This window comes from Bombina bombina, chromosome 6 (genome assembly GCF_027579735.1).
Source record: "Bombina bombina isolate aBomBom1 chromosome 6, aBomBom1.pri, whole genome shotgun sequence".
In the NCBI taxonomy this organism is placed as follows: Eukaryota; Metazoa; Chordata; class Amphibia; order Anura; family Bombinatoridae; genus Bombina; species Bombina bombina.
This window is the reverse complement of record NC_069504.1, coordinates 331,281,866-331,304,955: the sequence shown is the minus strand read 5'-3', so window position 1 is coordinate 331,304,955 and position 23,090 is coordinate 331,281,866. Positions and strand designations below refer to the sequence as shown.

General features: G+C 39.6%; 1 protein-coding gene across 1 annotated transcript in view; it reads left to right on the top strand.

Annotated features, from left to right (window-relative positions):
* The window catches only part of WASHC4 (WASH complex subunit 4), a 293,185-nt gene that overhangs the window by 231,011 nt on the left and 39,084 nt on the right, over positions 1-23,090 (top strand). Inside the window, exons 22-23 of the mRNA XM_053716956.1 lie at positions 3,755-3,821; positions 4,521-4,607. Coding sequence (XP_053572931.1) covers positions 3,755-3,821; positions 4,521-4,607 — 154 coding nt within the window. The remainder of the gene's footprint in view (positions 1-3,754; positions 3,822-4,520; positions 4,608-23,090) is intronic.

The window sequence follows — 23,090 nt, the reverse complement described above, 5'->3', positions numbered from 1 at the left end:
GCAGGCCAGGAAACCTGCTGCTGCCCCAAAGACAGCATGAACCGAGAGCCCCCGATCCGGGACCGGATCTAGTGGGGGGCAGACTCTCTCTCTTCGCCCAGGCCTGGGCAAGAGATGTTCAGGATCCCTGGGCTCTAGAGATCATATCGCAGGGATACCTTCTAGACTTCAAATTATCTCCCCCAAGAGGGAGATTTCATCTGTCAAGGTTGTCAACAAACCAGATAAAGAAAGAAGCGTTTCTACGCTGCGTACAAGATCTGTTATTAATGGGAGTGATCCATCCGGTTCCGCGGTCGGAACAAGGACAAGGGTTCTACTCAAACCTGTTTGTGGTTCCCAAAAAAGAGGGAACTTTCAGGCCAATCTTAGATTTAAAGACTCTAAACAAATTCCTAAGAGTTCCATCGTTCAAAATGGAAACTATTCGGACAATCTTACCCATGATCCAAGAGGGTCAGTACATGACCACAGTGGATTTAAAGGATGCTTACCTTCACATACCGATCCACAAAGATCATCACCGGTATCTAAGGTTTGCCTTCTTAGACAGGCACTACCAGTTTGTAGCTCTTCCATTCGGATTGGCTACGGCTCCAAGAATCTTCACAAAGGTTCTGGGTGCCCTTCTAGCGGTACTAAGACCGCGAGGGATTTCGGTAGCTCCGTACCTAGACGACATTCTAATTCAAGCTTCAAGCTTTCAAACTGCCAAGTCTCATACAGAGTTAGTTCTGGCATTTCTAAGGTCGCATGGATGGAAAGTGAACGAAAAGAAGAGTTCTCTCTTTCCTCTCACAAGAGTTCCATTCTTGGGGACTCTTATAGATTCTGTAGAAATGAAGATTTACCTGACAGAAGACAGGTTAACAAAGCTTCAAAATGCATGCCGCGTCCTTCATTCCATTCAACACCCGTCAGTAGCTCAATGCATGGAGGTGATCGGCTTAATGGTAGCGGCAATGGACATAGTACCTTTTGCACGCCTACACCTCAGACCGCTGCAATTATGCATGCTAAGTCAGTGGAATGGGGATTACTCAGATTTGTCCCCTACTCTGAATCTGAATCAAGAGACCAGAAATTCTCTTCTATGGTGGCTTTATCGGCCACACCTGTCCAGGGGGATGCCATTCAGCAGGCCAGACGGGACAATTGTAACAACAGACGCCAGCCTACTAGGTTGGGGCGCTGTCTGGAATTCTCTGAAGGCTCAGGGACTATGGAATCAGGAGGAGAGTCTCCTTCCAATAAACATTCTGGAATTGAGAGCAGTTCTCAATGCCCTTCTGGCTTGGCCCCAGTTAACAACTCGGGGGTTCATCAGGTTTCAGTCGGACAACATCACGACTGTAGCTTACATCAACCATCAGGGAGGGACAAGAAGCTCCCTAGCAATGATGGAAGTATCAAAGATAATTCGCTGGGCAGAGTCTCACTCTTGCCACCTGTCAGCAATCCACATCCCGGGAGTGGAGAACTGGGAGGCGGATTTCTTGAGTCGCCAGACTTTTCATCCGGGGGAGTGGGAACTTCATCCGGAGGTCTTTGCCCAAATACTTCGACGTTGGGGCAAACCAGAGATAGATCTCATGGCGTCTCGCCAGAACGCCAAACTTCCTCGCTACGGGTCCAGATCCAGGGATCCGGGAGCAGTTCTGATAGATGCTTTGACAGCACCTTGGAACTTCAGGATGGCTTATGTGTTTCCACCCTTCCCGCTGCTTCCTCGATTGATTGCCAAAATCAAACAGGAGAGAGCATCAGTAATTCTAATAGCACCTGCATGGCCACGCAGGACTTGGTATGCAGATCTAGTGGACATGTCATCCTGTCCGCCTTGGTTTCTACCTCTAAGACAGGACCTTCTGATACAGGGTCCATTCAAACATCAAAATCTAACTTCTCTGAAGCTGACTGCTTGGAAATTGAACGCTTGATTTTATCAAAACGTGGTTTTTCTGAGTCGGTTATTGATACCCTAATTCAGGCTAGGAAGCCTGTTACCAGAAGGATTTACCATAAAATATGGCGGAAATACCTATACTGGTGCGAATCCAAAGGTTACTCCTGGAGTAAGGTTAGGATCGCTAGGATACTGTCTTTTCTACAAGAAGGTTTAGAAAAGGGTTTATCAGCTAGTTCATTAAAGGGACAGATTTCAGCTCTGTCCATCTTGTTACACAGACGTCTGTCAGAAAATCCAGACGTCCAGTCCTTTTGTCAGGCTTTAGCTAGGATCAAGCCTGTGTTTAAAGCTGTTGCTCCACCATGGAGTTTAAACTTAGTTCTTAACGTTTTACAGGGTGTTCCGTTTGAACCCCTTCATTCCATTGATATAAAAATGTTATCTTGGAAAGTTCTGTTTTTAATGGCTATTTCCTCGGCTCGAAGAGTCTCTGAGTTATCAGCCTTACATTGTGATTCCCCTTATCTGATTTTTCACTCAGACAAGGTAGTTCTGCGTACTAAACCTGGGTTCTTACCTAAGGTAGTCACTAACAGGAACATCAATCAAGAGATTGTTGTCCCATCCTTGTGTCCAAATCCTTCTTCAAAGAAGGAACGTCTTTTACACAATCTGGATGTAGTTCGTGCCCTCAAGTTCTACTTGCAGGCAACTAAAGATTTTCGCCAAACTTCTTCCTTGTTTGTCGTTTACTCTGGACAGAGGAGAGGTCAAAAAGCTTCTGCTACCTCTCTCTCTTTTTGGCTTCGTAGCATAATACGTTTAGCCTATGAGACTGCTGGACAGCAGCCTCCTGAAAGAATTACAGCTCACTCCACTAGAGCTGTGGCTTCCACTTGGGCCTTTAAGAATGAGGCCTCTGTTGAACAGATTTGCAAGGCTGCAACTTGGTCTTCACTTCATACTTTTTCCAAATTTTACAAATTTGACACTTTTGCTTCTTCGGAGGCTATTTTTGGGAGAAAGGTTCTTCAGGCAGTGGTTCCTTCTGTATAATGAGCCTGCCTTTCCCTCCCGTCATCCGTGTACTTTTGCTTTGGTATTGGTATCCCAGAAGTAATGATGACCCGTGGACTGATCACACATAACAGAAGAAAACATAATTTATGCTTACCTGATAAATTCCTTTCTTCTGTTGTGTGATCAGTCCACGGCCCGCCCTGTTTTTAAGGCAGGTAAATATCTTTTAAATTATACTCCAGTCACCACTTCACCCTTGGTTACTCCTTTCTCGTTGATTCTTGGTCGAATGACTGGGACTGACGTAGAGGGGAGGAGCTATATGCAGCTCTGCTGGGTGAATCCTCTTGCATTTCCTGTTGGGGAGGAGTTATATCCCAGAAGTAATGATGACCCGTGGACTGATCACACAACAGAAGAAAGGAATTTATCAGGTAAGCATAAATTATGTTTTTTGTGGTGGGAGATTATTGCTTGCCCTTGAATTTGTCTTCACAAGGCAAATAGCTTTTGTAAACCTGCCATCATGTAGATAACCTTAAAATTAGGAATTCTTCTCTGTTTGTAGCAGACATATAAAGATTTGCTTAAGTTATATGTAGCAACACTATCAAATAGATTGGAAGCTGAAGTTGAACCTACAACCATATTATCACATTCTTCTGGTTTGTTCCTATTGCTACCAGAAGCAAGTTATATGGATACTTCTGGTAGACATTTTTACCTTATCTAATAGTTATATAACCTATATCCATCAGCATTGATATGGTTTCAAGTGTAAGCTAGGTGAATTTCCAATATGTGTAAATCTGGTTTTACTTGTAGGAAATGCTATGGGCTATGTCAGAATGATACGGTCTGGAGGACTTCACTGCTGCAGCAATGCAATCAGGTATGCAGAACAAAGATAGCATAATTTTATATCAGATGTTATATAAGCTTACAGCTAATAAAGAGTACCCTAGTTATAAATTTTAATTTTTTTTGGAAGGTCATTCTATTAAATCATGCTGTGGCTGAGAAACAGTTGAGCGTGATCCTTTTTGTGTTAGGGGAATCGGTAGGAAGGCCAGACTGAATTTTATTCTCATTTTTTATTCAGTAAAATGTGCTTTATACTTAATCACCTGATAATAATAAATGCCTACACACATCAGCAACACATATAGATTATGGTAATTAAGCAACTCTGCATGGTCTTCACAACCGTGGCTACTGAAGAAGAATACTAAAGTGATCAGTGGGGAAGGGAAATTCAATCACCTATCACTTTAGTTTTGTGGAATTCCTGACATACTTAAAAAACAGTCCTGATTGTATGTCGTTTTTTTACAAGCAAATAAAAAATCTGTATATTTATTCTGATACTTACTAAAAGTTTTATTTAAAACAAGCAAATATGAATTTCTGGTTAAGGCAAATTATTTTCTTAGGATATATATCATGATTTCCAGCAATTTTTTTTATCTTAAATTATTTCCTTTATTTCATTTAAAAATGCCTGCAGGTAACTGCTTTGTTGAAAAGTTTCCTCATACGTTGTAATGCTAAAAACATAACTAAGTACATAATACAAAACTTTTTTTATCAGGTTTGTTCCAGATCTGGAAGACATAGTCAATTTTGAAGAGCTCGTCAAAGAAGAAAGTCTATCAGAAGAGACTCAGAAAGCTGCCAGGTGATTTCCTATTACGACTTTTGAATGAATAATTGCATTGTACCCTTTTTTCTTTCATACAGGGTGGTGAGTGTCCACGATCCTTTACTCTTGGGTATTACTCTTCTGTATCACTAGGAGGAGGCAAAGATTCCCAAACCCCAAGAGCTCTATAAAACCCCTTCCACATACCTCAGTCTTTACATTACCTAAGCTGGAGGTGGTTTAAGAATGAAGATGTGCATTTGATTCTTCAGAGAGAGGTGTTTTAAGTCTATAATGAGGCCCAGTTTCCCCTAAGAGTATACTGCTTGTTAGAGGGATGTATATGAGGTAAGGTTTATGATTCTTTGTTCACCTCCTGGGAAATTTTTCATAAACCTTTTAACCCCTTAATGACCACATCACTTTTCCATTTTCTGTCCGTTTGGGACCAAGGCTATTTTTACATTTTTGAGGTGTTTGTGTTTAGCTGTAATTTTCCTCTTACTCATTTACTGTACCCACACATATTATATACCGTTTTTCTCGCCATTAAATGGACTTTCTAAAGATACCATTATTTTCATCATATCTTATAATTTACTATAAAAAAAATTATAAAATATGAGGAAAAAATGGAAAAAAACACACTTTTTCTAACTTTGACCCCCAAAATCTGTTACACATCTACAACCACCAAAAAACACCCATGCTAAATAGTTTCTAAATGTTGTCCTGAGTTTAGAAATACCCAATGTTTACATGTTCTTTGCTTTTTTTGTAAACTATAGGGCCATAAATACAAGTAGCACTTTGCTATTTCCAAACCATTTCTTTTCAAAATTAGCGCTAGTTACATTGGAACACTGATATCTGTCAGGAATACCTGAATATCCATTGACATGTATATATTTTTTTTTAGTAGACAACCCAAAGTATTGATCTAGGCCCATTTTGGTATATTTCATGCCACCATTTCACCGCCAAATGCAATCAAATAGAAAAAATTGTTCACTTTTCACAAATTTTTTCACAAACTTTTGGTTTCTAACTTAAATTATTTACAAACAGCTTGTGCAATTATGGCATAAATGGTTGTAAATTCTTCTCTGGGATCCCCTTTGTTCAGAAATAGCAGACATATATGACTTTGGTGTTGCTTTTTGGTAATTAGAAGGCCGCTAAATGCCACTGCGCACCACACGTGTATTATGCCCAGCAGTGAAGGGGTTAATTAGGGAGCATGTAGGGAGCTTTTTGGGGTAGTTTTAGCTTTAGTGTAGTGTAGTAGACAACCCCAAGTATTGATCTAGGCCAATTTTGGTATATTTCATGCCACCATTTCACCGCTAAATGCGATCAAATTAAAAGAAACGTTAATTTTTTCTCAATTTTAGGTTTCTCACTGAAATTATTTACAAACACCTTCTGCAATTATGGCACAAATGGTTGTAAATGCTTCTCTGGGATCCCCTTTGTTCAGAAATAGCAGACATATATGGCTTTGGCATTGCTTTTTGGTAATTAGAAGGCCTCTAAATTCCGCTGCGCATCACACGTGTATTATGGCTAGCAGTGAAGGGGTTAATTATGTAGCTTGTAGGGAGCTTGCAGGGTTAATTTTAGCTTTAGTGTAGAGCTCAGCCTCCCACCTGAAACATCAGACCCCCTGATCCCTCCCAAACAACTCTCTTCCCTCCCCCACCCCACAATTGTCCCCGCCATCTTAAGTACTGGCAGAAACTCTGCCAGTACTAAAATAAAAGGTATTTGGCCCTTTTTTTTAAAAAAAAAAAGAAGCATATTTACATATGCTGATGTGTAGGATCCCCCCTTAGACCCCAACCTCACTGATCCCCCACCATACTGCTCTCTAACCCTTCCCCTCTGCAATAATGGGCGCCATCTTGGGTACTGGCAGCTGTCTGCCAGTACCCAGTTTTGTAACAAAATGTGCCTTTTTTTTTTTTTAATTCCCTTTTCTGTAGTGTAGCTTTCCCCCCCCACCGAGACCAACCCCCAACCCCTTCCAGGACCCTTAGATTGCATTTTAGTGGGGGGGTTTTTTCAACTTTTTAACTTTTTTTTTTCTGTAGTGTAGCGGTTCCCACCCGCTCCCGCCCCGTGCACGCGCCCGCCCACCACCCCCGTGCACGCGCGCGCTCCCGTGCGCGCCCCCGTAGCTCCCGCCCCCCGATCCCGCCCCCCTCCACTCCACATAGCGCACCGATGGCCGCCACCCGCCTCCCACGTAAGCTCCCACCCACTAACGATACCGGCCATCGATGTCCGGTGCAGAGAGGGCCACAGAGTGGCTCTCTCTGCATCGGATGGCCAAGGGGGGTTATTGCAGGATGCCTCCATATCGAGGCATCACTGCAATAACCGGAAAGCAGCTGGAAGCGAGCAGGATCGCTTCCAGCTGCTTTCCAGACTAAGGACGTACGCCACACTTCCTCGGTCATTAACTGACTTTTTTTTGAAGACGTGTGGCGTACGTCCTTGGTCGTTAAGGGGTTAATTGGTCGCAGGGACTTGTCTTTTGCCTCCCTTTATGGATCTACAATATACTCCTATTCCATAACCTCTGCTAATATGTTTCAGTACTGGTTTGACTATCTATTGCTTAATTGCTAGTGGACAGGTGTCTATTGGTAAGTATCTTTTTATTAACATTTAGACACTCCTATAGCTATGTTATGGGCACATTTTAAGTGATATTAGCACTGCAACAAAATTGAGTAATCAATGCAATTGTTTTTCCGATCTCCACGTACACATATGCAAGCTGGACACTCAAGAAGGTGGACAGAAGGAAATTAAACGCTTTCGAACTACAGTTTTGGAGGCAAATGCTGTGCATGCCACGAACATCAAAGGTCCCAAACTAGACGATCCTAGAACGAGTTAAAACAAAGATATAACTGGAGGGCAAAATCATCAAGCAGCGGCTCTCAAACTTTGGTCATATCATGCAAGCTAAATATATATATATATATATCAAAGAAAAACGTCAGGCACTCTCCGTATTATTAACACCATAATTTTAATCCATAGAAGTGACGTTTCGGGGTTTTACCCCCGTCTTCAGACTTACATAAAATGCAATGTAATATGTGCAAATTTATACCTACTTACCCCAAGTGTTCTATACACGGTTATCCCACCTCATGCGATTTCCAGCGGTGTGCACCCGGCGCATAGCTCGCATCATCAAAGCCGCAGTTTGTTGCCTAGCAACCCACCGCCGGAAGTAACTATCACCACGTGTCACCAGTAAACAATATCGAGACCCGGCACATAGCACACGTCATCAGAGACGCCGTCTGTTGCCAGGTAGTCTCAAACTTTGACACCGTGTTCACTACTCTATAGTGAGTTACCACTATAGAGTAGTGGTAACCACCCATCTGTGTGTGAATATAAAACCATATAAAACATATAAACAGTATGATCCTTCTTCGTGATCTATTATACACAGTTATATTCAATTTACTCTATATTCAATTTACTCTATATACTACCTAAATCCCTATGTTTACACATTTTAAGGTTCCCTCCATTATGTCAGCTATACCTTAGTACCGGAATTGAATAAGTATTGCTATCTTTATCTACATCAATAGAATGTTTGCCTAGAGGAAGCAATGCCAATCTATTTTAACATTTAAACCATTTGGTATCAGGGTATTTTATTTTCTTGTTCCTGTCACCCCCCCCCCCCCCTAACAGGAGTAGGGACATGATCTATTAGCGTATAACGAAGGTCAGATACATTATGTCCATTTTGAAAAAAAATGGCGAGCTCCTGGTTGATCAGACTCTTGTTTCTTGATTGCCGTACGGATAGCACTCCTATGGTTGGCCATCCTAATTCTTAGGTTGTCGCTAGTCTTACCCACGTAGAATAAACTACATGGGCAGTGTAGCAGATATACCACATGACTAGTGGTACAGGTCATCCTGTGTTTGTGAGAATACTTCTTCCTATTTCTTGGGTGATGGAAAAATTGACCTGTAGACATCCCATTACAAGTGGTACACCCACTGCACTTAAAACATCCCGCGCTATCCGTACGGCAATCTGATCAACCAGTAGCTCGCCATTTTTTTCAAAATGAACATAATGTATCTGACCTTCGTTATACGCTAATAGATCATGTCCCTACTCCTGTTAGGGGGGGGGGTGACAGGAACAAGATCTTACTACAAAGAGAGGCGAGGTGGACATATGAATTAAATACCCTGATACCAAAGGGTTTAAATGTTAAAATGGATTGGCATTGCTTCCTCTAGGCAAACATTCTATTGATGTAGATAAAGATAGCAGTACTTATTCAATTCCGGTACTAAGGTATAGCTGACATAACGGAGGGAGCCTTAAAATGTGTAAACATAGGGATTTAGGTAGAATATAGAGTAAATTGAATATAGAGTAAATTGAATATAACTGTGTATAATAGATCATGAAGAAGGATCATACTGTTTATATGTTTTTATATTCACACACAGATGGGTGGAAACTCACTATAGAGTAGTGAACACAGTTTCAAAGTTTGAGACTACCTGGCAACAGACGGCGTCTCTGATGACGTGTGCTATGCCCCGGGTCTCGATATTGTTTACTGGTGACTCGTGGTGATAGTTACTTCCGGCGGTGGGTTGCTAGGCAACAAACAGCAGCTTTGATGAGGCGAGCTATGGGCCGGGCGCACATTACTGGGAATCACATGAGTTAGGATGACCGTGTATAGAACACTTGGGGTAAGTAGGTATAAATTTGCATATATTACATTGCATTTTATGTAAGTCTGAAGACGGGGTTAAAACCCGAAACGTCACTTCTATGGATTAAAATTATGGTGTTAATAATACGGAGAGTGCCTGCCGTTTTTCTTTGATGCCTACAATTTTTTTGCTGAGCACCCCGGACTTTAGAGGATTCGTGAGTGCTAAACCGTCTGGAATTATATATATATATATAAATTAATCAAGGGTTAGGGAGAGAATTATAATGATCAAGCACCTGTACTATCACTTCTAGGTAGAATTGCCTGAAACAATGGAATAAACCTGGATAGCGCTGGCTAAGCCAGGTCCTGGTGCAGACCCCAAAATCAAATAATAGTTCAAATATATTTATATAAGTAAATATATGTTGCACACAGCAGAGCTATACGAGATGCTATGTTGAAAGTAGGGGATTGCAGCACATAACTTCTCTTATTCTAATATGTAGAAAAAAGCTGAAACATTGTATCAAAACAGAGGCTTACACACAGGTGGTCCAATTAACGTGTAACTCATTTATTTAATACAAGTTATCCTAAACCATGATATGCCACTGCAGTGGGAAACCTGAATAAGTAACTATACTCATGATTGGTAGGTACAAAATAATGACATTCTCAATGTTGCACAAAACAAATCAATAAAACAAAGCATAGGGAATCATAATGAAACTGAAACAAAATGTCCCAAAGTAACAAAAAGTTCCACAAATATATTGGTTATAGTGTAGATATCTTTTAGCAATAGCAACATATGAGCTCATCCAAAAGCGGTACCGTTATTTAAGAACCAGCTGACAGATTCGAGGTAAAAGCGTCCTCCTAAGTCAGCAATCGTAAACCATGAGTGCTTGATAGTAACAACAGGCTTTTTCCAAAAGACGGCAAAAAAGGTTAAAGGAAAACGTATACAACCTCTTCCAGGTAAGGATAGGTTACAGGCAGCAAAGACCGGGTTTCTTTAGGCACAAACTTGAAGCATACATATGAAGTGAGCCAGGACTTGGCATCCGGCTTCTGTCTCACCCAGATTTCTCGTCCGGTTCCTTAACACCTTTACTTGTGCAAGCTGAACTTTGAGATTAATTACTGGGTAGATCCACTTTCATTCACCTCTGCCATACTTTCTTCCGGAAACTTAGTGTTATCAATCAACACCAATCCAGGTACTTGCTTACTGCCGCTTAATTTTCAAATGACTGTGTCGACGCGCGTTTCGCCCCACAATGCTTTGCGTCAGGGCCTTGGCAGGACTGTCAGTCACAGGTGATATCTCCATTCATTTAAATCTGTTGCCAATGTTGCAGGAGTGGTTAAGGCGTATACACACCAGCCAATGGGAAAGACCATAGAACATCCCTATTATTTAGATTCCCATGCATATATTGACAAAAATAAAATATTACTATTTACATTGTTTAAGCAAAGTTAACAGACTAAAATGAATAGATATAATAGATGAGTTTAACACTATCAAAGGGACCAACTGGTGCTGAGCCTACGTAAGATTTATTTTAAACACCTCTAGTTAAATTGCTTGACACAACCGGTTTTAGGGTGTTCAAAATTCTTTTAAAATATTTGGATGCACATTTTTATCTTCATATATGTGTTTAAGCCTTATAAGGAATGAAAGGAAATGACATAAAAAGGGATCATCTTTCAAGAAAAACATTTGAGATGTACTTTGTGCTGTTTAGGACTACCTAGGGATTAGTCATATTGCTCCTTTCTTTAACCCAGGAAAGACCTAAATTCAATTCTTTCATTTAAGCCAAATGGGGACACAGTTTCTTTCATGTAATTAGCAAGAGTCCATGAGCTAGTGACGTATGGGATATACATTCCTACCAGGAGGGGCAAAGTTTCCCAAACCTCAAAATGCCTATAAATACACCCCTCACCACACCCACAATTCAGTTTTACAAACTTTGCCTCCTATGGAGGTGGTGAAGTAAGTTTGTGCTAGATTCTACGTTGATATGCGCTCCGCAGCAAGTTGGAGCCAGGTTTTCCTCTCAGCGTGCAGTGAATGTCAGAGGGATGTGAGGAGAGTATTGCCTATTTAAATGCAGTGATCTCCTTCTACGGGGTCTATTTCATAGGTTCTCTGTTATCGGTCGTAGAGATTCATCTCTTACCTCCCTTTTCAGATCGACGATATACTCTTATTTATATACCATTACCTCTGCTGATTTTCGTTTCAGTACTGGTTTGGCTTTCTACAAACATGTAGATGAGTGTCCTGGGGTAAGTAAATCTTATTTTCTGTGACACTCTAAGCTATGGTTGGGCACTTTATAAAGTTCTAAATATATGTATTCAAACATTTATTTGCCTTGACTCAGAATGTTCAACATTCCTTATTTTCAGACAGTCAGTTTCATATTTGGGATAATGCGTTTGAATCAATCATTTTTTCTTACCTTAAAAATTTGACTTTTTTTCCCTGTGGGCTGTTAGGCTCGCGGGGGCTGAAAACGCTTCATTTTATTGCGTCATTCTTGGCGCGGACTTTTTTGGCGCAAAAAATCTTTTTCCGGCGTCATACGTGTCGCCGGAAGTTGCGTCATTTTTTGACGTCCTTTTGCACCAAAAATGTCGGCGTTCCGGATGTGGCGTCATTTTTGGCGCCAAAAAGCATTTAGGCGCCAAACAATGTGGGCGTATTATTTGGCGCCAAAAAATATGGGCGTCGCTTTTGTCTCCACATTATTTCAGTCTCATTTTTTCTTTGCTTCTGGTTACTAGAAGCTTGTTTATTGGCATTTTTTCCCATTCCTGAAACTGTCATTTAAGGAATTTGATCAATTTTGCTTTATATGTTGTTTTTTCTCTTACATATTGCAAGATGTCTCACGTTGCATCTGAGTCAGAAGATACTTCAGGAAAATCGCTGTCTAGTGCTGGAACTACCAAAGCTAAGTGTATCTGCTGTAAACTTTTGGTAGCTATTCCTCCGGCTGTTGTTTGTATTAATTGTCATGACAAACTTGTTAAAGCAGATAATATTTCCTTTAGTAATGTACCATTGCCTGTTGCAGTTCCCTCAACATCTAAGGTGCAGAATGTTCCTGATAACATAAGAGATTTTGTTTCTGAATCCATCAAGAAGGCTATGTCTGTTATTTCTCCTTCTAGTAAACATAAAAAATCTTTTAAAACTTCTCTTTCTACAGATGAATTTTTAAATGAACATCATCATTCTGATTCTGATGACTCTTCTGGTTCAGAGGATTCTGTCTCAGATTGATGCTGATAAATCTTCATATTTATTTAAAATGGAATTTATTCGTTCTTTACTTAAAGAAGTACTAATTGCTTTAGAAATAGAGGATTCTGGTCCTCTTGATACTAATTCTAAACGTTTAGATAAGGTGTTTAAATCTCCTGTGGTTATTCCAGAAGTTTTTCCTGTTCCTAATGCTATTTCTGAAGTAATTTCCAGAGAATGGGATAAATTGGGTAATTCATTTACTCCTTCTAAACGTTTTAAGCAATTATATCATGTGCCGTCTGACAGATTAGAATTTTGGGACAAAATCCCTAAAGTTGATGGGGCTATTTCTACCCTTGCTAAACGTACTACTATTCCTACGTCAGATGGTACTTCGTTTAAAGATCCTTTAGATAGGAAAATTGAATCCTTTCTAAGAAAAGCTTATCTGTGTTCAGGTAATCTTCTTAGACCTGCTATATCTTTGGCTGATGTTGCTGCAGCTTCAACTTTTTGGTTGGAGACTTTAGCACAACAAGTAACAGATCATGATTCTCATAATATTATTATTCTTCTTCAGCATGCTAATAATTTTATCTGTGATGCCATTTTTGATATTATCAGAGTTGATGTCAGGTTTATGTCTCTAGCTATTTTAGCTAGAAGAGCTTTATGGCTTAAAACTTGGAATGCTGATATGGCTTCTAAATCAACTCTACTTTCCATTTCTTTCCAGGGTAACAAATTATTTGGTTCTCAGTTGGATTCCATTATCTCAACTGTTACTGGTGGGAAAGGAACTTTTTTACCACAGGATAAAAAATCTAAGGGTAAAAACAGGGCTAATAATCGTTTTCGTTCCTTTCGTTTCAACAAAGAACAAAAGCCTGATCCTTCATCCTCAGGAGCAGTTTCAGTTTGGAAACCATCTCCAGTCTGGAATAAATCCAAGCCTTCTAGAAAGGCAAAGCCTGCTTCTAAGTCCACATGAAGGTGTGGCCCTCATTCCAGCTCAGCTGGTAGGGGGCAGGTTACGTTTTTTCAAAGAAATTTGGATCAATTCTGTTCACAATCTTTGGATTCAGAACATTGTTTCAGAAGGGTACAGAATTGGTTTCAAGATGAGACCTCCTGCAAAGAGATTTTTTCTTTCCCGTGTCCCAGTAAATCCAGTGAAAGCTCAAGCATTTCTGAATTGTGTTTCAGATCTAGAGTTGGCTGGAGTAATTATGCCAGTTCCAGTTCTGGAACAGGGGATGGGGTTTTATTCAAATCTCTTCATTGTACCAAAGAAGGAGAATTCCTTCAGACCAGTTCTGGATCTAAAAATATTGAATCGTTATGTAAGGATACCAACGTTCAAAATGGTAACTGTAAGGACTATCTTGCCTTTTGTTCAGCAAGGGCATTATATGTCCACAATAGATTTACAGGATGCTTATCTGCATATTCCAATTCATCCAGATCATTATCAGTTCCTGAGATTCTCTTTTCTGGACAAGCATTACCAGTTTGTGGCTCTGCCGTTTGGCCTAGCTACAGCTCCAAGAATTTTTACAAAGGTTTTCAGTGCCCTTCTGTCTGTAATCAGAGAACAGGGTATTGTGGTATTTCCTTATTTGGACGATATCTTGGTACTTGCTCAGTCTTTACATTTAGCAGAATCTCATACGAATCGACTTGTGTTGTTTCTTCAAGATCATGGTTGGAGGATCAATTTACCAAAAAGTTCATTGATTCCTCAGACAAGGGTAACTTTTCTGGGTTTCCAGATAGATTCAGTGTCCATGACTCTGTCTTTAACAGACAAGAGACGTCTAAAATTGATTTCAGCTTGTCGAAACCTTCAGTCACAATCATTCCCTTCGGTAGCCTTATGCATGGAAATTCTAGGTCTTATGACTGCTTCATCGGACGCGATCCCCTTTGCTCGTTTTCACATGCGACCTCTTCAGCTCTGTATGCTGAATCAATGGTGCAGGGATTACACAAAGATATCTCAATTAATATCTTTAAAACCGATTGTACGACACTCTCTAACGTGGTGGACAGATCACCATCGTTTAATTCAGGGGGCTTCTTTTGTGCTTCCGACCTGGACTGTAATTTCAACAGATGCAAGTCTCACAGGTTGGGGAGCTGTGTGGGGATCTCTGACGGCACAAGGAGTTTGGGAATCTCAGGAGGTGAGATTACGATCAGTATTTTGGAACTCCGTGCAATTTTCAGAGCTCTTCAGTCTTGGCCTCTTCTGAAGAGAGAATCGTTCATTTGTTTTCAGACAGACAATGTCACAACTGTGGCATACATCAATCATCAAGGAGGGACTCACAGTCCTCTGGCTATGAAAGAAGTATCTCGAATTCTGGTTTGGGCGGAATCCAGCTCCTGTCTAATCTCTGCGGTTCATATCCCAGGTATAGACAATTGGGAAGCGGATTATCTCAGTCGCCAAACGTTGCATCCGGGCGAATGGTCTCTTCACCCAGAGGTATTTCTTCAGATTGTTCAAATATGGGAGCTTCCAGAAATAGATCTGATGGCGTCTCATCTAAACAAGAAACTTCCCAGGTATCTGTCCAGATCCCGGGATCCTCAGGCGGAAGCAGTGGATGCATTATCACTTCCTTGGAAGTATCATCCTGCTTATATCTTTCCGCCTCTAGTTCTTCTTCCAAGAGTAATCTCCAAGATTCTGAAGGAATGCTCGTTTGTTCTGCTGGTAGCTCCGGCATGGCCTCACAGGTTTTGGTATGCGGATCTTGTCCGGATGGCCTCTTGCCATCCGTGGACTCTTCCGCTACGACCAGACCTTCTGTCGCAAGGTCCTTTTTTCCATCAGGATCTCAAATCCTTAAATTTAAAGGTATGGAGATTGAACGCTTGATTCTTAGTCAAAGAGGTTTCTCTGACTCTGTGATTAATACTATGTTACAGGCTCGTAAATCTGTATCCAGAGAGATATATTATAGAGTCTGGAAGACTTATATTTCTTGGTGTCTTTCTCATCATTTTTCTTGGCATTCTTTTAGAATTCCAAGAATTTTACAGTTTCTTCAGGATGGTTTAGATAAAGGTTTGTCCGCAAGTTCCTTGAAAGGACAAATCTCTGCTCTTTCTGTTCTTTTTCACAGAAAGATTGCTAATCTTCCTGATATTCATTGTTTTGTACAAGCTTTGGTTTGTATAAAACCTGTCATTAAGTCAATTTCTCCTCCTTGGAGTTTGAATTTGGTTCTAGGGGCTCTTCAAGCTCCTCCGTTTGAACCTATGCATTCATTGGACATTAAATTACTTTCTTGGAAAGTTTTGTTCCTTTTGGCAATCTCTTCTGCCAGAAGAGTTTCTGAATTATCTGCTCTTTCTTGTGAGTCTCCTTTTCTGATTTTTCATCAGGATAAGGCAGTGTTGCGAACTTCTTTTGAATTTTTACATAAAGTTGTGAATTCCAACAACATTAGTAGAGAAATTGTGGTTCCTTCATTATGTCCTAATCCTAAGAATTCTAAGGAGAAATCGTTACATTCTTTGGATGTTGTTAGAGCTTTGAAATATTATGTTGAAGCTACTAAGTCTTTCCGAAAGACTTCTAGTTTATTTGTTATCTTTTCCGGTTCTAGAAAAGGCCAGAAAGCTTCTGCCATTTCTTTGGCATCTTGGTTGAAATCTTTAATTCATCTTGCCTATGTTGAGTCGGGTAAAACTCCGCCTCAAAGGATTACAGCTCATTCTACTAGGTCAGTTTCTACTTCCTGGGCGTTTAGGAATGAAGCTTCGATTGATCAGATTTGCAAAGCAGCAACTTGGTCCTCTTTGCATACTTTTACTAAATTCTACCATTTTGATGTATTTTCTTCTTCTGAAGCAGTATTTGGTAGAAAAGTACTTCAGGCAGCGGTTTCAGTTTGAATCTTCTGCTTATGTTTTTCATTAAACTTTATTTTGGGTGTGGATTATTTTCAGCAGGAATTGGCTGTCTTTATTTTATCCCTCCCTCTCTAGTGACTCTTGCGTGGAAAGATCCACATCTTGGGTAATCATTATCCCATACGTCACTAGCTCATGGACTCTTGCTAATTACATGAAAGAAAACATAATTTATGTAAGAACTTACCTGATAAATTCATTTCTTTCATATTAGCAAGAGTCCATGAGGCCCACCCTTTTTTTGTGGTGGTTATGATTTTTGTATAAAGCACAATTATTCCAATTCCTTATTTTATATGCTTTCGCACTTTTTTATCACCCCACTTCTTGGCTATTCGTTAAACTGAATTGTGGGTGTGGTGAGGGGTGTATTTATAGGCATTTTGAGGTTTGGGAAACTTTGCCCCTCCTGGTAGGAATGTATATCCCATACGTCACTAGCTCATGGACTCTTGCTAATATGAAAGAAATGAATTTATCAGGTAAGTTCTTACATAAATTATGTTTTTTAACACATAGGTCCATCTAGCTTCTTTTTTGAGAAGACATTTATTATTGTCTCCTCCTCTGCCACTTGTCAGTGCCTGATCAATACCAAAAAATTTTAAAGATACAGTGCTACTATTGTGTGTATCTTTAAAATGTCTAGCGACACTCGTATCTCTTTCATATAGTATGTCATCTCTATGCTCCTGTACCCTGTCCTTGAACATACGTTTTGTTTTTCCAACATAGAACAGGGGACAGGAGCATTGTAAGAGATACACTACTCCTACTGTGTTGCAATTCGAAAAACATCTTATATCAACATTTTTGCCCGTATTTGCCGAAAATGATTTACACTTCAGCATATAAGGGCTATACACACAGTGTCCACATGGGAAACTGCCTTTAACTTGTTGGTATTTATTCAACCAGTTAGTTGTGGGTTCTGACCTCACAAATCTACTTTTAACTAACTTCTCTTTTAAGTTAGGAGATTTCTTTGCGGTCAGAAGAGGTCTTTTACCCACTTTTCCAGCAATTCTTTCATCAAATGACAGCAAGTGCCAGTTTCGAGACAAAATGTCTCTTAAATTCTGCCATTGGCAATTGAATGTAGTAATAAATCTTATGTTGCTATCTGCTGTAGCTCTGACTTTATTTGAATATAGAAGATCATTTCTATTCAATTTCCGAACTTTGTTAAGGGTGAATTTAATTAGTTTATTTGAATACCCTCTTTCAATGAATTTTTCACACATAATTTGAGCATGATGCTCAAATTTTGTTTTTGAAGAACAATTTCTCTTCAATCTGAGCAATTGTCCAAAGGGAATGCCTCTTTTGAGCGATTCAGGGTGGCTACTAGAAGCTTCTAATAGACTGTTAGTTGCCGTATTCTTTCGATGGTTTTCAGTAGTTATCTTATTCCCTTCTTTTTTGATGCAGATATCCAGGAAAGGTAATTCTTTCTCACTGAATACATGTGTCAGCAGAATGTTTCGATCATTCTTATTTAATGAGTCGATAAATTCATACAGACAGGTCAGGGGGCCATCCCAAAACATAAGGATGTCCTCCACATATCTAAGCCAAAGGGACACATGGGAACTGAACACCTCACCAAACTTTTCAAAGATGTCCAGCTCCCATGCCCCCAAGTGTAGACAAGCATACGTGGGTGCACATACGGCTCCCATCGCCGTCCCCCTGACCTGTCTGTAAATCAAGCCATCAAATTCAAACACATTGTTCTCAAGGATAAACCTTAAAAGCATAATGACAAAATCAGTATGATTATTGCTTTCTGAGCCTCTAGATCTCAAAAAGTGTTCACTTGCACCAATCCCAACCTCATGAGGTATAGAGGAGTAGAGACTTTCGACGTCAAGTGATACAAGGATAGTGTGGGTAGAGACAGTTATGTCATCTATTTTTCGAAGGAGATCTGGGGTGTCCTTGACATATGAGGGCAGAGAGAGTAGGAACGGTCTTAAGAAAAAATCTACATATTGTCCGATGTGTTCACTGATGCCCCCTATCCCCGATACTATTGGTCTCTCTGGTGGGTGAGACTTGTTTTTATGGATTTTCGGGATAGTATAGAAGGTAGGCATCACTGGACACACCGGATTTAGAAACTTAAACTCATCTGGGGAAATGAGGCCTTCCATTTTAGCTCCCTGTAAAATATGATAAAGCTTTAGTTTCATATTTGACAAAGGATTTTTTGATAGTTTTTCATACTGGGTTTTGTCCAGTAATTGTCTTTTTGCTTCATTCAGGTAAAAAGATTCATCAAGCAAGACTAGGTTACCGCCCTTGTCCGCTGGCTTAAACACTATCCCTTTCGCTTGGGATAATTCTTTTAACGCCACTCTTTGACCAGATGTTAAATTGTCAGACAAAATCCACTCTTCAGGTAGCTGCTCAATCTCCTTTTCCACAGCCTTTACAAACATCGAGACAGCAGGTACCTGTGCTATAGAAGGCATATAGGTGGATTTTGTCTTTAAATTTGATCTAAAAATTCCTGTATTCTCAGAAACCATTGTGGACTCATTGTCATCCAAAAGGGATTTTAAGGCAAGTATTGCCTCTTCATCTTTCTTATTCTCAGAAGATTGATGCATTATATGATGTAACACTAGTTTTCTCGCAAATAAATGTAAATCTTTGATGAAGTCAAATTTATTTAATTTATTAGTTGGACTAAAGGATAAGCCTTTTCTTAAAACTTCAATTTAATTTAAACGAGGAAAGATTGATGATCTGTAACTCATCTTTAAATGCAGTCGGGGTTAATAGCCCTGATATGGTCTCCTTCATGGCCTCCCTCTGTTCCCTTGCCTTTGTCTCATATTGCTCCCTCTCTGTTCTCGCTGGGGATATCTCCTCTCTTCGATTGTCATATTCTTTGTTTTTTCTGCTCCTCTTCCTCCCCCCTCATCTCTTCCTAGATTGCCCTGGCCTAAAGTCTGTGATCCAGGGCCTCCTTCGTTTTTTGAAGATCTTCATTTTCTATGTCTGACATATCTGTCCCTGAATCATAGGAACCTCTATCAAATTTGTACACATAGACTTTTTTGTTTTGATAGTCTTCCTGATCGCGATGCAATTTTCTGCACTTCCTTACTTTAATTTCTGCCTGTAGTCTAGAAATATGTATTTTAGTTTCTTCATTTAATTTATCAAAGTTCGGATCATGATCAAACTTATTTACAATTTGTAATGCTGACTCTACATCTTCTTTTATTTTTTCCAATCTTTTATCATTCCTTTTAATTAGCATTTCTATCATTCCAAGCGCACATGAAGATAATTTTTCATTCCATTCATCCAAAAATTCTAAGCCTCCCTCTTCTTCTCTAGCATTGAAACCTGGGTCTAAAAAGAGTCTTAACTCTCTAGGAACTATTTTTTTCTCAACATAGTTAGCTAGGCTTGAATTCTCAGCTCTTACTGTTACCTGTTTTACAATACAATTCTTGTATTTTTTAAAAGCATTGAACACATTAGTTTCTAATTCACTGCTTTCAAGATTTGTATTGGTAAGAGATTCTTTCAGCTCAGCTTCCCAGACCTCATCTGAGAGGGTGAATGCCTACTCTCTCTGCCCTCATATGTCAAGGACACCCCAGATCTCCTTCGAAAAATAGATGACATAACTGTCTCTACCCACACTATCCTTGTATCACTTGACGTCGAAAGTCTCTACTCCTCTATACCTCATGAGGTTGGGATTGGTGCAAGTGAACACTTTTTGAGATCTAGAGGCTCAGAAAGCAATAATCATACTGATTTTGTCATTATGCTTTTAAGGTTTATCCTTGAGAACAATGTGTTTGAATTTGATGGCTCGATTTACAGACAGGTCAGGGGGACGGCGATGGGAGCCGTATGTGCACCCACGTATGCTTGTCTACACTTGGGGGCATGGGAGCTGGACATCTTTGAAAAGTTTGGTGAGGTGTTCAGTTCCCATGTGTCCCTTTGGCTTAGATATGTGGAGGACATCCTTATGTTTTGGGATGGCCCCCTGACCTGTCTGTATGAATTTATCGACTCATTAAATAAGAATGATCGAAACATTCTGCTGACACATGTATTCAGTGAGAAAGAATTACCTTTCCTGGATATCTGCATCAAAAAAGAAGGGAATAAGATAACTACTGAAAACCATCGAAAGAATACGGCAACTAACAGTCTATTAGAAGCTTCTAGTAGCCACCCTGAATCGCTCAAAAGAGGCATTCCCTTTGGACAATTGCTCAGATTGAAGAGAAATTGTTCTTCAAAAACAAAATTTGAGCATCATGCTCAAATTATGTGTGAAAAATTCATTGAAAGAGGGTATTCAAATAAACTAATTAAATTCACCCTTAACAAAGTTCGGAAATTGAATAGCAATGATTTTCTATATTCAAATAAAGTCAGAGCTACAGCAGATAGCAACATAAGATTTATTACTACATTCAATTGCCAATGGCAGAATTTAAGAGACATTTTGTCTCGAAACTGGCACTTGCTGTCATTTGATGAAAGAATTGCTGGAAAAGTGGGTAAAAGACCCCTTCTGACCGCAAAGAAATCTCCTAACTTAGAAGTTAGTTAAAAGTAGATTTGTGAGGTCAGAACCCACAACTAACTGGTTGAATAAATACCAACAAGTTAAAGGCAGTTTCCCATGTGGACACTGTGTGTATTGCCCTTATATGCTGAAGTGTAAATCATTTTCGGCAAATACGGGCAAAAATGTTGATATAAGATGTTTTTCGAATTGCAACACAGTAGGAGTAGTGTATCTCTTACAATGCTCCTGTCCCCTGTTCTATGTTGGAAAAACAAAACGTATGTTCAAGGACAGGGTACAGGAGCATAGAGATGACATACTATATGAAAGAGATACGAGTGTCGCTAGACATTTTAAAGATACACACAATAGTAGCACTGTATCTTTAAAATTTGTTGGTATTGATCAGGGACTGACAAGTGGCAGAGAGGAGACAATAATAAATGTCTTCTCAAAAAAGAAGCTAGATGGACCTATGTGTTAAAAACTGTGTCCCCATTTGGCTTAAATGAAAGAATTGAATTTAGGTCTTTCCTGGGTTAAAGAAAGGAGCAATATGACTAATCAACCTAGGTAGTCCTAAACAGCACAAAGTACATCTCAAATGTTTTTCTTGAAAGATGATCCCTTTTTATGTCATTTCCTTTCATTCCTTATAAGGCTTAAACACATATATGAAGATAAAAATGTGCATCCAAATATTGTAAAAGAATTTTGAACACCCTAAAACCGGTTGTGTCAAGCAATTTAACTAGAGGTGTTTAAAATAAATCTTACGTAGGCTCAGCACCAGTTGGTCCCTTTGATAGTGTTAAACTCATCTATTATATCTATTCATTTTAGTCTGTTAACTTTGCTTAAACAATGTAAATAGTAATATTTTGTTTTTGTCAATATATGCATGGGAATCTAAATAATAGCGATGTTCTATGGCCTTTCCCATTGGCTGGTGTGTATACGCCTTAACCACTCCTGCAACATTGGCAACAGATTTAAATGAATGGAGATCACCTGTGACTGACAGTCCTGACGAGGCCCTGACGTAAAACATTGTGGGGCGAAACGCGCGTCGACACAGTCATTTGAAAATTAAGCGGCAGTAAGCAAGTACCTGGATTGGTGTTGATTGATAACACTAAGTTTCCGGAAGAAAGTATGGCAGAGGCGAATGAAAGTGGATCTACCCAGTAATTAATCTCAAAGTTCAGCTTGCACAAGTAAAGGTGTTAAGGAACCGGACGAGAAATCTGGGTGAGACAGAAGCCGGATGCCAAGTCCTGGCTCACTTCATATGTATGCTTCAAGTTTGTGCCTAAAGAAACCCGGTCTTTGCTGCCTGTAACCTATCCTTACCTGGAAGAGGTTGTATACGTTTTCCTTTAACCTTTTTTGCCGTCTTTTTTCGAAAAAGCCTGTTGTTACTATCAAGCACTCATGGTTTACGATTGCTGACTTAGGAGGACGCTTTTACCTCGAATCTGTCAGCTGGTTCTTAAATAACGGTATCGCTTTTGGATGAGCTCATATGTTGCTATTGCTAAAAGATATCTACACTATAACCAATATATTTGTGGAACTTTTTGTTACTTTGGGACATTTTGTTTCAGTTTCATTATGATTCCCTATGCTTTGTTTTATTGATTTGTTTTGTGCAACATTGAGAATGTCATTATTTTGTACCTACCAATCATGAGTATAGTTACTTATTCAGGTTTCCCACTGCAGTGGCATCTCATGGTTTAGGATAACTTGTATTAATAAATGCGTTGCACGCTAATTGGACCACCTGTGTGTAAGCCTCTGTTTTGATACAATGTTTCAGCTTTTTTCTACATATTAGAATAAGAGAAGTTATTCTGAGTGCTGCAATCCCCTACTTTCAACATAGCATCTCGTATAGCTCTGCTGTGTGCAACATATATTTACTTATATAAATATATTTGAACTATAATCACATATATATATATATATAAATAAAATGTTTGTGTATGTATGTCTATGTGTGTGTGTGTGTGTATGTATATATATATATA